General features: G+C 42.5%; 1 protein-coding gene across 1 annotated transcript; it reads left to right on the top strand.

Moving 5' to 3' along the window:
- Nucleotides 1-315: 315 nt before the first annotated feature.
- ppp2r1bb (protein phosphatase 2, regulatory subunit A, beta b) lies at nucleotides 316-15,134 on the top strand. The gene is made up of 15 exons (XM_069690478.1): nucleotides 316-433; nucleotides 1,892-1,982; nucleotides 2,139-2,239; nucleotides 2,922-3,154; nucleotides 3,307-3,454; nucleotides 3,585-3,740; nucleotides 5,409-5,523; nucleotides 5,628-5,698; nucleotides 6,889-7,023; nucleotides 8,434-8,607; nucleotides 8,791-8,851; nucleotides 12,683-12,837; nucleotides 13,023-13,165; nucleotides 13,305-13,396; nucleotides 13,514-15,134. Exons 1-15 carry the CDS (start codon nucleotides 356-358, stop codon nucleotides 13,528-13,530), a joined length of 1,770 nt encoding a protein of 589 aa, XP_069546579.1. The 5' UTR covers nucleotides 316-355; the 3' UTR covers nucleotides 13,531-15,134.
- The last annotated feature ends 881 nt before the right edge of the window (nucleotides 15,135-16,015 follow it).

Here is a 16,015-nt window from a genome sequence, read left to right as displayed (position 1 = left end):
TACGGCGCCATTATATAAACAGGAAGACACGTGACTAAACCTTTTTAGCTATCTGGCAGGTAGAGTTAAATATGACCCTTTTTAAAGTCATTACGATGCGGTGGTTACAACGGATTGCTTTAATAATAATAATAATAATTATTATTATTATTAATAATAATTTTACATTGAAGTCTATGGAGAGAGAGTCGCTTGTTTTCCCCCAAAAGGGGGCGGGTCCGTTTCTGAAAGCCAAAAGTTCCCGGATGTGCCGGTCCGCTCTATTGGACGGAGGGCCCTGCACCCGCTCTGCTTCAAGCGGAAACCCCGTAGTGCACCACAGCAGCGCCATTCGGTAACTGCAACAGTATCCAAAATGGCAGGAGCTGATGGAGACGACTCTCTCTACCCTATCGCCGTTCTCATTGACGAACTGCGAAATGAAGACGTTCAGGTTGTAACACCAGTTTCGACATTAATTACTGTTTATATTTCGCAGTAGAATCGAAGCGTTCCGGACGTCAGGCGTCTTGATCGTAGCTTACCGTTCCCGGCCCGAGGCCTGCGAGGATCACTTCGCCCGACGCACCCCGTTCATCGAGCTCGTTAACGTGACTTGTCCATTTTGGGAGTTAACGGCTGATAACATCGTCGAGCGTTTTGGTGGTTATATATATATATATATATATATATATATATATATCAACAAAACATTTAAAAGATCTTGAAATTAAATAGGAACAACAAGCCAACCAAAGGGGGGGAGGGGAGGGGGGGAGGGTGACCGTCGTCGAAGTTGGCGATCACAACAGTGAAGCGTCCAAAAGGGCCGCAGCGGGTAAATCGATTAATCGATTGACGTTATATAGCAGGTCGATTAATGTAAAGCTGCCATCTCGATTCATCTACGCGTGTACGAAGCCATCTGTAAACGTCCTTTAATTACAGCAAGCTGCTAGTTAGTAGGATCGCAACGTTACAACAAGATGACAACAGATTTACTTTTTTTTTTTTTTTTTTCAGTAAATTTAGTTGTGCAAAGAAAATGCACATCCTTTACTCGGGTAAAATTACCAACACGTGAATTTAAAGAAAAACACTCTAAATTGCCAGCTAGTGTTGTGTGGTCTAAAACCCATTTAGGCAGAAGTACACCGGTTTTTATCATTTTAAAATGTAGTTCAAAATGTTAAAGTAAAGGTACGGGTTATTATGTTTGATAACATGAGATTATTAATACTCAAAACACTAGTGCGTAAACGGTACTTTACTGTTAAAGCTGCTGGGTGAAGCTAGTTGGACATTTTTTTGACATATATGGGCAGCATGTAAATCTGATGGATCATGAGATGATTACTGAAAGAAGAAAAAAAAACAAGTTCTCCTACACAAATCTATTTTCAGATATTTTTTTTTTACTGTAATTTTGGAAAATTTATGGATAATATTGATGCATTTGAACATGTGTTGGAGGGAAAAATCACTATTTAGTAAAGCTGTGAACAACTCATGGACATCTGACATGGCACCCCCATTACACACTGCTTTTTCTAAGAAGTCAGAAGCCACAAAGGTTCAAAACCACTGGTTTAATATTTAACAATTGTGTTGTATTTTTTTTTAAATTTGTTATATTATCCGTTGTGTCAAATCGTCATGCTGCAATTAACTAAAGCTGACAGTTAAATGTGGTGGAGTTGAAGTATAAAGTACGATCAAATGGAAATACTCAAGCACCCCAAAATTGTATTTAAGTACCACACTCGAGAAATGTACCAAGCTCGGTTCAACCACTGATTAAATTCTACCTTTGTTAACAGGAGAAAAGGAGTTTATTCGTTGTCTCAGGTCGCTAAATGCATCTGATCTCTGTTTTGAATGCTTCACTAACTTGTCAATTTCTTTCCTACAGTTACGTCTTAACAGCATCAAGAAGCTGTCCACTATTGCTCTGGCCCTCGGTGTAGAGAGGACTCGCACTGAACTCCTTCCGTTCCTCACAGGTAATAAAGTCGGTTGTCCCACCTGTTGATATACGCCGGTGCTGAATGTGTTGTACTTTTAAACAAGACCAAACCGTTTCAGCTGCAGTGATGTTGTTTTAACTGATGATATATTCTCACTGGTGTTTTATTAAAAAAATCTTTGTCATCCTTTAGACACCATCTATGATGAAGATGAGGTGCTCCTGGCATTGGCTGAGCAGCTTGGCAATTTCACTATGTTGGTGGGAGGGCCGGAGTACGTGCACTGTCTCCTGGTAAGTTTTGTGGTATCTAAGGCCGTTTTCACACCCACCTTTGTTTTGGTTTGGACCGTTGGACTTTTCAGTTTGGTCTGAACCAAAATATCATGTGTGTGAAAGATGCCTCAGAAGGCCCACAATTTGGTCAGGATTAAAATTAACGATGGTTCATTTCTTTGGGAAGAAAAACCAATATTAACTCTAGTAGTAACTGTAGTAGCTTTAAAAATATACAACAATGCCAAATCTTATAACTCATTTTTTGAGTGGAAAAGAAGTGATGGTCGAACGGAAAAAAAAAAAAGCCTACGAGCTGAGTTGACAACATGTCAACATCAGATGCACGCCATATACAAAATAATCAATATCAAGTAGAGAGACGGGCATGTCCGGGTCAAATGTATGAAAGGTAACAAATACACGGTTGGTTCTGACTTTAAGGTGTGAGAACGCTCCAAGTCATAAGAGAGTTGATATGCTTTATGGGACAAGGTTCACCTTCTCTTAAAAAAAAACAAAAAAAAACAACCTTAGGTGTCATGAGAGAAGCCCTCCATGTCAACACCATAAATGCCATTTTTATCACAATTGTTGAATATGCTATTTAAATTGTGTGTTTCTAATAGTTTTGCCAATAATAGATTTTGATGGCACAGAGGCTCAAACCTACCTAACCCATTTCCTTCTTGATGCATAGCCTCCCCTGGAGAGCCTAGCCACAGTGGAAGAGACAGTAGTCAGAGACAAAGCTGTGGAGTCTCTGCGGAAGATCTCACAGGAGCACTCTCCAGTTGACCTGGAGGTCCACTTTGAGCCTTTGGTGAAGCGGCTGGCCAGTGGTGACTGGTTCACTTCTCGCACATCTGCCTGCGGCCTCTTTAGTGTGTGTTATCCACGTGTCTCCAGCACTGTCAAGGCAGAGATCCGTCAGTAAGTGGCTTCTTCACAGAAAGACACAATTTTTAGATGGCTCTAAGTCATTTATATGTGACTTTAGGCATGTAATTTAATGTAGACCATAGTTGATCGTTGTGGACTGTTTAGGCTCTGCTCCGATGTTTGACGTGTGTGGTTGTCTCTAGGCATTTCCGCACCTTGTGCTCAGATGATACTCCAATGGTGCGTCGTGCTGCAGCATCTAAACTGGGGGAGTTTGCCAAAGTCTTGGAGCTGGATTATGTGAAAAGTGACATAATTTCCCTCTTCACTGCTCTGGCCTCTGATGAGCAGGTATGAGCCCTTATATTCCTTCTTCTCAACCTCAACTGCGCTCTTGTGTTTTTGCAGTACATTTATTTATGCCGTCCATGTATTGGGCTATGTGGACGGCCAAACTGATCCCATTACTTTTCTCCTTCAGGACTCTGTGCGGCTGCTTGCAGTGGAGGCTTGTGTCAGCATTGCCACTCTGCTGCCCCAGGAGGACCTGGAGACTCTGGTGATGCCAACCCTGCGCCAGGCTGCAGAGGATAAATCCTGGAGGGTTCGCTACATGGTGGCTGACAAGTTCTCTGAGGTAAGCAAAGCTTACTTGCTACTTTTTTGCCTTCCCTGCTATCATCTAAATTTAAATGTATAATTGACAGTTGAGAAGTCATATTTAGAGCAGCTGTCAAGTTGTCCAGTTCCTTAGAGCTATTTATTTTCAAGTGTATTGACATCTGCGGAATGAAAACGAGACTCCTGGCAATGATTCCTATTGTCCAGGGCGTACACAAGTCAGAAAATATATTATGTTTGAAAGTATTAACACATTACACTGTCCAGTAAAAAAAAAAAAAAATCTAAATACAATACAAATATTGATATTACACAGTGGAAGAGCAAGATACAAAAATGACACTTAACTTTATTTGTTGCAAAATGTTTGCAATATGATTAAATGGTTCAGCATCACTCAAGCCTGCATTCACGCGTGCACATCATACAATAGCCTTATGTTTTGCTTATGTGTGAGCTACTGAGCTTTATGACTACACAGAGCACATCACATGTACTGTCCTTGTTGTGTTGGGTCTGCACACTGATCAAATAATCGCAACCAAATCATTTTATTTTCAACTTTTAAAAAGTAAGATCATGTTTTTGTTGGGACAGTATTTTATAACACAAATCCTTCGTCAACCAGTCTAATGGGCACCATTAGTTGGTAGCTTTCACATCTGAAGCATGTTCAGTATTCTGTGTTTAGTGTTCGTACACAGTTTGTGGTTTAGGTAAATATATAAAATATTTAAAAGGAAATAAAGGGTAAAAGTGTTTTACCTCTATTTGGTTTTAACACATTTGGAGTTTACAGTTTTGTCTGTAAACGTTAAGTTCAGGATAGTGTCTCAAACCACACAGCCACTCATTTCCTTGAAGAATTTTAGCATTGCTTTGTTTGAAGAAATGATTAAAATGATTTTGTAAGACTGTTTAAGCTCTGTGGGGGGAAAGCAAAACAAAGCAAAACAATGGTGGTGAAATGAAAAAACATATTATAGGGGAAAACTCCTTGTGGAGCTATTGCAGCAAAAGCCCTGTTTGTATGAGGTTTCCTCCACTGGCACATAGATGATATCTGATAACATTTCTCTGCTCTCCTATGCTCTTGTAATTTATAATATATCCACTGCATAATATGACATTTCTCAATCTGAAGTCCAACAGTGTGACACAGATTGAGACTAAGGTTTTATTGGACACATCTTGCACAATGTGACTTACAATAAACTTTAATGATCAGTGTTGACGCATCGTCTAAAGGTACCTTTACTCAGAACGCTTAACCAGGATGTTTTAATGTATTCAGGACTCTTAACCCAAGAGCCACTTTTCCAAGTCCATTAAATTAAAACTTAAGCTTCTAAATGTGGTTTATAAAAAGGCTTTATTTTTGTTTTGAGGTATAGATTTATTTTTGTAATCATTGACCACATCAACACAATAATGAAACAATTAAAACGGTCACAAGTTTGTCCACATTCCTTTTTTTTTTTTACTTTTACTAAAATCTAAGATTTTTACAGTTAGGTTAAGATATTGACATTACTTTGGTCATCATAGGTATGTCACTTCTTGTATACCTTTCATTCCCCGAATCATTGTTAATTCTCAAAAATTCATATTTCCTATTTGTATCTGTATTTTCCACACATGCATATTTGTGTATTAAATCACATTGGTTTGTCATTGAATGTAGCTCCAGAAAGCAGTGGGTCCGGAGATCACAAAGAACGATCTGGTCCCGGCCTTCCAGAACCTTCTGAAGGACTGTGAAGCTGAGGTCCGTGCTGCTGCAGCAAACAAAGTCAAAGGTAAGAGAAACTTGCTGAAAAGATAAATGATATGGGTTCAACTTGTTTCAGCTTCTTGTCCAGTGTGTCACTTATTTGACTGAGTGTACATTTCTTTTTGTTAGAATTCTGTGAGAACCTCCCAGAGGACAGCCGTGAGCAAATCATCATGACTCACATCCTACCCTGTGTTAAGGTAAAAAAAAATAATAATAATAATTATATATATATATATATATATATATTTCTGTTTGCCACATTGTGACATTTCTCTGGTGCTTCTCTTCTCAGTCGAACAAAAGGCACTTTTGATTTGTATGGAAAAGGAAAACCGGCTTTTTATATTCCTACCCAAAGTGTTTATGCAGACATGTGGTGTTGTGGCATTTGCTTTGGGTTGGTCTTACTTGTATAGTGTTGGCCCTTTATACTTTTGATAATTATATTTTATTTACTGCCCCCCCCACCCCCGAAGCTCCTTCCCAGATGTCAGCAGTTCATGAGTGTTACAACTGGCAACAGCGACAATTAAAAAAAAACAACAACTTTTAACTACAGTTTGGATGAAATGTAAAATTGAACATTTTGAGCACTAGAAGTATTTGCCCTGTTCTGTACTGATGATCTGTGTGTTTGTTTCGATCAGGTTAAACCATAAGCCCCACTCAAGTAGACAGCAGTCACATGCAAAAAAAATAAAAACAACCTCTGGTGGTGTGACTACAATCTGTAGGGACTGCAGACCTTTGGACACCCAAAGATGTCAACTAACGTTACTTACGCCATAAATGGCTGTCATGAGAATACGTTTTGCAGGGCTGTTGCAAAAGACTGTGGGGCGAGACCTTGCTTGCTTGCCAGTGTTGATCAGATTTTGAACAGCAGATGGCACTGTTGTTTTTTGTAGAACAGCAAGTTTAGCTGTAGTGCTCCTTAGTGAACATTCTCCTATCGTTTTGAGTTAATTCAATAATGCTAGTGGCAGCACACATTTTGCTTATCCTGTCAACAGACTGCTGATAAGCAGTCGAACGAAGTTATGCGGGTAGCAACAAACTGACACAAACCCTGGAAAAGTAAATATGTCAAATAATAATAACAAAGAGCATACCATGCTCTTTCCGCAGGGTTGGTGATGTGCTCGGATTGTTGTGTCTACATCAAGTTTTTCCACCTGCAGGTGTAAAATGCAGTGACTGTTGTCTTGCACGAGTATTAAGTTACACCTTCACGGTGTATTTACACACAAGTCAATTATAGCCTTCCTTTCTGTGGTGTGTTGTGAGTATGACCCATAGCAGTAGTCTTGATGTTTATCCATGTACTCTGTCTTAACTATTTGTTTGTGTTGAACTCTTGTCTCCTGTGTGTCCCGTCTCCGACCAGGAACTTGTGTCAGACACCAACCAGCATGTGAAGTCAGCCCTGGCCTCAGTCATTATGGGTCTGTCAACCATCCTGGGCAAGGACAACACAATAGAACACTTGCTGCCTCTCTTCTTGGCTCAACTCAAGGACGAGGTAAAGGAAATGCAGATTTTTCAATCGTGGGCTCCAAATTCTCTTATATATGTCTTACACGGGTGGCTTTGGAAATCCTCAAGGCAGCGCTCATTTTTGTAACATTCACAACAAAAGTTTCCTACTGAGCGTCTGGATTTGACCAATTTTTTTTTTTTTTTTGCACTTCATGGATTAGCATGGCTGAGACGGGGTAAAGCCACATAACACCATCTACCTGGCTGCCACCTGGCTGGGTTGGCGGATGATCCGTGTAGTTGGCAGCCACACTAACACCTTGAAATTGGAGGACTGATTGTCTGTGACTGGAGGGAAAGAATTGAGAGTTGGACACTGTTTAACCTTCAGAATTGCATTGTAAATACAATCAGTATGCATCAAGCCAAGTGAGCTAAGAAGAATGTAAATATGTTGCTGGTTAAAGTGGGTTAAATAAGGTCAAGGTTCCTCCTGGTCATGTAGCAGAGAATGGTTTAAAATTGGACACATCCCTTTTTCACCTGTTTTTTGTTTTTTGTTTGTTTTTTTGCATTTCAGTTATTTTTGTGGTAGTCAGTATAAGACATGCATTTGAAAGTTTTTATTAAAAGAGCTGTTGCAGGAAAAACATTATAGGGCAATGTTTTCTGACTGGATACGGTTCGAATGGGCTGAGTTTTACTTTACATAATGGGTTAGCCTAGAACGATATCCCACTCGCGTCTTCCGAGAAGAATACATTGCTGTCGCGTCAATTTGCGTTTCGATATCAGACACGAGTTTGGCAGGTCAGACACAAAGGTATAGACGTGTTTTTGAAAGGCTGAGGCTGTAAATTCCTTTAGTCCTATTTAAAGACGGCCCATCTTCCTTACGGCACAAACACAAGACCAATGCTGCCTAATTGGATTACAGTCCAAACTGACAGCTTTGTCTCGGACATTTTAATTCAAGGTGCATCTGACTGAGAGTATGTTTTCAGAGAGCAAGATGAGGAACATTCTGCAGAGATGGTGTTCATTCAAGAGCTGTAATTCACATCGTTACTGAGCCTCATTTGGCTGCTACTCTGATCCCACTTAGTTATTAACAAGCCAGGCTGAAAGTGTCAAGTCGTTGTTGTACGCATTTGTTAATATCCTTTTCACTGGAATATCCATGGAAGGTTCTTTGATGTAAAACTGTTGTAAATTATTTTCGACATAACTACTTGGAAGTCTTGACTTGCTTTGCCAGGCTGGAGCCAAGAAATGTGCCCTTTACAGAGTGTAAAAACAATCCCGTAGTTGTTAAATATCAAGGTTACAAACTTTTTTTTTTTTTTTTTTTTTCCCTTCGTCAGGTTTCTCAGACATCATATATAAATACTTTGTTGTGACGAAAGTACGCTGCCATAACCTTGATTTGTTCCTGCTAATTCTTCTGTCACAGTGCCCTGAGGTGCGTCTTAACATCATCTCCAACCTAGACTGCGTGAACGAGGTGATTGGCATACGTCAGCTATCCCAGTCTCTGCTGCCGGCCATCGTGGAGCTGGCAGAGGATGCGAAGTGGAGGGTCCGCCTTGCCATCATAGAGTACATGCCCTTGTTGGCAGGGCAGCTGGTGAGTCATGAAGTCCGGGGAAGATGGCTGAAACCTATATTAAGTATGTCTTAAATGTCCTATCTAGTCCCATGTGCAAAACAGAAGTATCAGCAACATGCAGACAGAAATACTTGTCAGGCGTGGTTTGACTGTGGGCATCCAGGTATTTGTTGTAATTATGCTGTGCCCTTGTTTCCCCAGGGAGTGGAATTCTTTGACGAGAAGCTCAACACCCTTTGTATGGCCTGGCTTATTGACCACGGTAAGGCACTCTTTATCGGTCAAACATTTTTCAAAGGGTTATGTCAGACAGTATACTCGCGTCCAACTCCAAATTCGCACACAGCGTCGTGTCACAAAACAGGATGGTGTTTTTGATTTACTTGTTTTCTTAAACAGAGATGCGGGCAGCGTTCTTTACGGTATTCTTTTTTTTTTTTTTCCCCTGTGAATACAGGTTTAACCCCAAATATTGTCCCTGTATTCTGGCTTCAGCTTTCTATAGTTGTTAAGAGTTTTCCTCTCACTGCACTGTAACCTCCCAAAAATCACTTGATTCCCAAACCAACTGGAAATACCCCTAAAGCTCTCGTTACATTTTCCATTTGCACTCAGTTTATTTGCTTTGGCCCTCAGCAGCCTGTGACAACTTCATAATGCCCCCCCTACCTCCTCCCCCTTATTTAAAAAAAAATAATTTTTTTTTAATCATCATGCATACAACTCCGGCTATATCCGCTCATTTCCATTACACACTTCATCAAGGTCGCATTAATGGTGAGAACTCAAATTCAGTGACTGTATCGCCGAGCATTCGTTTTCCAAGTCTTTTCTTCCGGCAAAATCAGCAGACGGGTCTCGCTCTACCACCTGGTCTATCTTATTATCAAGATGGAGACCCCGGGGCGAAAGAGAAGAGACTAATGAGCGTAGAGGGTGCGAGGAAGAACATTGCAGGATAAGGAAGGGATGCTGTGGCAATCTGCAGCTCTCTGCTGTCTTGTACACGCTAGCAGAAGGCTCTAGCTCTCCACGCAGTACTACCGCGGCGAGTAAGGAACCACATCCGGTAGTACTATGACAAGTTGTCATCAGAAATTGTGTCACTATGAAATCGCTAAGCTGCTGGGTTGTACTCCGTCATACTTTCTGCTACTCGGATTAACCTTGGTCTTGGCGACAAAAGCTTGCGGTTCGCGCTGTGGATTCATATTGTTGTTCTTGTACTCAGAAATCCCACTTGTGTCACTTTGTGAGTTTATATCTGCGGAAGTTTGTCCTGGGTCTCGCTCACTCTGTCTCCTCTCTCTCTCTCTCTCTCTCTCTCTCTCCCCCCCCCAGCAGTTTAAACTGCTCCCAGAGACAATCCCCCATATTTGAATACGGGTGGCGCTGTGTATCCGTAGAACAACACCACACAGTGCTGCATTTCATGACTATCAGGAATATGGTGATTTGCATACATTTCTAACCGAGTATGTGCTGTTCTCTTGACATGTAGTTTTCCAATTAGAGAGACAGCACTCCTTGTTGAGGACAAAGGGCCAGCTGGGTTACATCATTGGAATGCTGCTGGTGTGAGTTTCTGTGTGTTTGAGTTTCTCTCTATGTGTGTGTGTGTGTGTGTGTGTGTGTGTGTGTGTGTGTGTGTGTGTGTGTGTGTGTGTGTGTGTGTGTGTGTGTGTGCTGGGGTTAAGGCTGTGCTGTGTTACGTAAGCCCTTCCAAAAAAAAAAAAAAAACAGGGCTCCATAAATCAGCCCAGAATCTTTCCTTTTATATAAAGATCTATTTTGATCTTTTTGACATAACTTCTAAATGCCTTGATTTCTGGTGCTTTGCACTGATGAAACTGGGGAAATCAAATTGTCTATTGCCGTGACCGATTTCTATTAATGGTATTCCAGAGAGGTCATGTAGGTAATGACCCAGATGCAAATATTCATGTAGGCTAAAGCTGTGTAAACACCCCCCCCCCGTTTTTTTTTTTTTTTTTTTTTTTTTTTAAATGTAAAATAAATAGTTCATTTTTTTTAAATTTTATTTTGATCAATGATGCTAAGTATTAATTGATGACCTATTTTTCTCGATATAACAAAACTAAATATTTCAAGCCAAGAACTACGACAAAATATTCAGCTTTTTTTTTTTTTTTTTTTTTGTCCACAAATAAAAACTAAACAAAACTGTTCGGTTCAGACGAGCTGACAAATGAAATAATATCCTTGTTTAATGCAAAATCTTCTTCGGTGACGTGCGGCATCTGTGGAATCACACTGCTGCTCCTGGTTAGCGAGTTCCCTACGCACCCTAAATATTTCTCGCTTGGTGGATTTGTGTTTGACCCGCTTCACTGCTGTTTGTAAGACACACCCTCCAGTAATGCTATCTGATGTTACCGGTTCTTGGAAGGAACACATTTCTGAACTAAACTCGGATGAGAATTAGACAAGAGGGAGCAAAAACAAAACAACAACAACAAAAAAAACCCAGCTGCGGTAAACTAGGAGCATGCAGTCAGTAGCTGACATTTATTCAAAGGTAAGCTGATAAAACATTATACGGTGTCGTGGATGTAACAATATTTTCATTCGGATATCTCCGATGTTCTTCTCGGAAGGAAGGAGTCGGTCCCAGGGTTGATGACGGCACTCCCATCTAAAGCGTCCTATTAATGTTCGCTAAAGAAATACAACTTTATTAATGTTGTCCAACGATTTGGCATCTCTTTAAGTTAAACACGGACACTAAATGGTGTATATCGGTGAATTGTCCTCTGAAAGATGATGCTGCTCCTCGGTGAAGGTAACGTGAGGTGAGCAGGTCCGGTCTGGAAATAATGACGACTGCATTTACTGAGAAGAGTCCCATCTGTGTCCCTTCAAAAAAAAAAAAAGGGGGGGGGACATGGATACCGAGCTTTTTCCATTAACCTTGCAGTTGAGAATAACACCTGTAGCCATGGTAACCACACACAAAGATGGCGTCAGCTGTAGCCTCAAAGTGTTTAGATGATGTGAAAATTAAACATTAGACTAGAATGCAAAAAAAACAAAAACGAGACTGATTATTTTAGTTTTTGTTGATAATAAATATCAAAAAGACAAATCCATATTTTATTGCTGGTAATTGAAATGGAAAAATGACTGCAAAATGGATTTAGTTTGACCTTTTTATATATATAATATATATATATTTTTTATTATTCTAAATGCAGCCTGTGCGATGTACTGCAGCTGGGACAATATGTCCAAAAAGCAGCAGGAGTGTCCTTGATGTCTAAAACATTTTTCTCACGGTGGTAATATGCTTTCAGTTTAGGACTGAAGCCTCAAATATGTCAAACGCGTTAGGTTAGGTATTTACTTTATTAATCCCCGAGGGGACATTTTTTTTTCGCTACAGCAGCATACAGAAGCAATAAGATAATAATAGAAATAATAGAAAGCCATAAAATAGCAGTAAAAATATAAAATGCACAGTATATACAGTACAGTATATATCATGGTTCTCTAAACTCTCTTTTTTTTTTAAAGTTGTGAATCAATAACTTAATTCTCTTCTCAATCAATGTGGTTTGATATTTACTTTCAATAAACACCAATTGTTGGTTGTTCCACTCGGCTTACTTTCATGTGCCACAGGATACAAATACGTAATCAAACATAGAAATTGGACAAATGTGACTTGCAAAGTGACGAACGGCCGTCTCGAGTCCTCGCAACAGAAAAGACTCGGCAACCAGTTAAAAAGGCAGACGGAGATTTGCTGCTGGGATTTGAACCAACATTCCCGCAAGGGGCGCGTCAGCCAGCGTGGCTTTTCTTTTAAGTCGACCATCTCACCCACTCTCAACGGTACACGTTACCTCCTCATCGGACCCGTCCGGCCCGTCTACAGTTTCTCGCGCCGCCCGTGCGTGTACGCGACCCGAAGGTTTCGCACGTGTAACTGCGTTGCGAGCGATTTTTTTTTTTTTTTTTTTTTTTTTTTTTTTAACAACGCGTTTAACCTGCGCTCTTACGTTGGGCCCCGAATGGACAGTTTGTAGACACCGATCCTGAACGCGGCATGTCGTCTCTCGTGTTTTTCCAGTGTACGCCATCCGTGAGGCGGCCACCTGTAACCTGATGAAGCTGGTGGAGAAGTTCGGAGCCGAGTGGGCTCAGAACACCATTGTACCCAAAGTGCTGGGCATGGCCAACGACCCCAACTACCTTCACAGGATGACCACCCTCTTCTGCATCAACGTGAGCCCGCGCCGTCCTTTCCCACACTTTGCATGCATGTTGCGGGGCGTTGGAGTTAGTTTGAAGGGGTTACCGTCCCCATCATGTTTGTATTGACTACGTTTATAAAAAAAAAAAAAAAAACTTGTCTGTGAACATGCCTGTCCCCTGTTGTCGTCTCGGTGACCGTCTGCATTCTGTGTCAGGCTCTGTCAGAGGCCTGTGGCCAGGACATCACCACGAAGCAGATGCTGCCGGTGGTCCTGAAGATGTCCAACGACCAGGTGGCCAACGTACGCTTCAACGTGGCCAAGTCCCTCCAGAAGATCGGCCCCGTGCTCGACAGCAAGTACGTTGCCTCGTCAGTTCAGCGTCGCCCGTGTTTTTTTTTTTTTTTTTTTTTTCTCTCCACAGAGACGACCGGCTTTAAGAAACGTGTTTAGTGAATTTGGTCCCGTCTTTGTGTCCCCCCCCTCCTCACCCCCCAGTGCCCTTCAAGCAGAAGTGAAGCCGGTGCTGGAGAAGCTGGCGACGGACACCGATATGGATGTCAAGTACTTTGCGCAGGAGGCCATCAGCGGTGAGCATTCCTCTCCTCTCCTACCACCGTGTCCAAACTTTGGAGCGGCGTTCATTTGTGTTGGACGTGCATTCCTAAACCAACGACGACTTTTCCCTCTTTTTTTCCCCCCCACAGTCCTGGCCCTAGCATAACCAACCCAACACGGCTGAACCAGACGCCCGCCCGAGACAACAAAGCAAACACTTTTACAAGATATTTATTGATGTTCAGGAACAACAGGTTGATGTATAAAGGAAGCTATTAACAGTTGATTTATCCTTTTATTTTATTTTTTTTTGGTTTTTCTTCTTTTTGGTTGTCGTCCACTGTACAACGGTAGCCCGCGTGTCCCGGCGTAGCACAGGCTTCTTTGTTAACCTTCGTCTTTGCTGTAAACGGGTCCTTCTACCGAGGCAAAGTGTGATGAAATGGAATTAAGTGGTGCATGCTTGACTAATGTGCTGCTGTGCTCGCTTGGCATCGCTAACCATAATTTTTGCCGAGCTCCTGCCCGATTCAGCCCCTTCGATAGCGCCCTTTTCCCCGGAGACGCCGGCGGTGGCTCTCCGGAGGAGTGATTGAAAAGCTATGCGCGGGTCTCGTACGTTGTTGTTGTGTTTTTGTTGTTGTTGTTGTTGTTCCACCAGACCAAACCTTTTTATTTGTCCCGAACGCTTTCACCGGGATTGTAATCCACAAAGTGGTTGCCGAATGAATAACGGGGCCGTCCACCGACCGCACGTGATCTGGTGACATCTCGACGATCGCATGCATTTATTAATCTGAAGACGGCCCCCCCCCCCCCCGAACCCTCCTGCACCGTTTGGTTCCCTGCAGCAACACGGATTAAATTGGTCAAACAAATGAATTCCTTCGGCCCGTTGTAATAGGGACCAAGCTCGGTTGTAAAGTGTTGCTCATCATCACCACCCCTGCCCCCCCCCCCCCCCCCCCTCAAAATCCGTTGTGGTTTTTTGTTTTTGTTGCCGTGTAAGGGTGGGAAGTCGCCGTCCGTCGTAATCTTCCCGCAATATACGTTCGCGGCATTGCTCACAAGTCTTTTGTGCCAACGACTTCGACGAGCCGGTGACGTTTTGTTCTCGTGTGCCCCGGGGGGGGGGACAGTTTTCACCTGTCCTCTTCGGGACGCTTTATTCTTCCGGCGTTTATGGGATGTTAAAACTAAATATGGACCACAGCTGTCGGAGGGGGGGGAGGGGGGAACGCAAACCCGCGGCACGCCGTGCGCCCCCCCCCTCCCGGAGCCGCCCGGTTCTCCCCTTTTTAAACCCCGTGCGAAGTCCTCCGCCGAACGGGAGGTTTAAAAAAAAAAAAAAAAAAGCGTCGGGTCGGCGGGACGTCGGCCTCCCGCCCCGTCGGATCGTCGCTTTCAAAATCTCTACACGCCGGAGAACAAGCGCATGCTTTCAACGAAAGTGGGACGGGGGTGGGTGGGGTGGGACGGGGGACACGGAGAACGTGTGCGTAAGGCTGCGTGATGTTTTATTATGGGGTGGGAGCTGGGGTGGTTGTGGGCGGGTTGAATAAACGTATCGTCTGTGTTGATAAAAGGAACTTTTTGTCTTTCCCTGAACTCCTCCTGCTGACTCCCCTCCCTCCCCCCCTCCTCCCCTCATTCTGTTCTGGAATAAAACCTTGATTGTCGATTGTCCTTTTATTTTCGTTTTGAATTCTCTTCACAATTGGGATGCTGTACTACTGTATCTTCATCTGAATAAAGTAACACAAAGTAAAACCGGCGCCGTCTCTTCTTTTATAGGTCGACGGCACACCGAGGCCTCCCGTCTCTTTTAACGGCGAGGTCGCCGCGGGCAACAACGGGAACGACTCTATCAAACAAACCACTCTTATTAGAATTTATGCGATAGGTACCGAATATAATGCACCTCGAAATAGTATCCTCACGAAAGCATCGAATTACAGTGGATGTGATGTTTTAATGCGCTAACGAACAGAAAAAAAATGCCCCGATTACAGTTTGGTTTGATCACGATAAGAAACGCAACGCATCAAAGCGTCGGGACTTTTATTGGACTTTCTATAAAGAGCCAGAGTACAGGTGACATCATACTTACCGGCCCAATACCGTTTAAAATCAATAAAAATAAACTCGTAAACGGCGACGAAAGTCAACTAAGACCGTTGACGGGGTGGGGGGAACTTTTTAACAAGATTGCACTTCGAAGAGGTTAAGAGGCAACGTAGAGCGGCGCTCGCTGCTGAGGCTTTGCTTCGAAACGTTTTGAAATAACCGAAAAGTTTTTGAGTCGGCAGAATTAGAAAGAGAAAGAGTGCCGAGTCATTGAAAGCAGATGAAGCCTTGAATAATAAAAGAGATAAAAAAGCGGGGGGAATTATTCAGTGTGATACCGGGCCGCCTTGAGGTCTGGAGACTCGATTGTTTTCAAACCCGTCCTGCGTCACTTTGATTTAATGACCGAGCTTGTTTTCTTGTTGGGGAAACAAAACCCCAAAAAAAGCCAGTCAGTCACAGCTCTCTCTCAAGACTGCAGCAGGTTTCCCTTAAGGATTTCTCTCATCTGCTGCATTCATTCATTTTATTTTTTATTCCCCCCTCTCTCTCTCTCTCTCTCCTTTGTCCTCACCCGCCCAGGG

Source organism: Brachyistius frenatus, unplaced genomic scaffold (assembly GCF_029030835.1).
Source record: "Brachyistius frenatus isolate BFR_SWC_R1_liver_20210118 unplaced genomic scaffold, ASM2903083v1 Contig_1, whole genome shotgun sequence".
NCBI classification, from domain to species: domain Eukaryota; kingdom Metazoa; phylum Chordata; class Actinopteri; family Embiotocidae; genus Brachyistius; species Brachyistius frenatus.
This window is presented reverse-complemented; position numbering and strand designations above follow the sequence as displayed.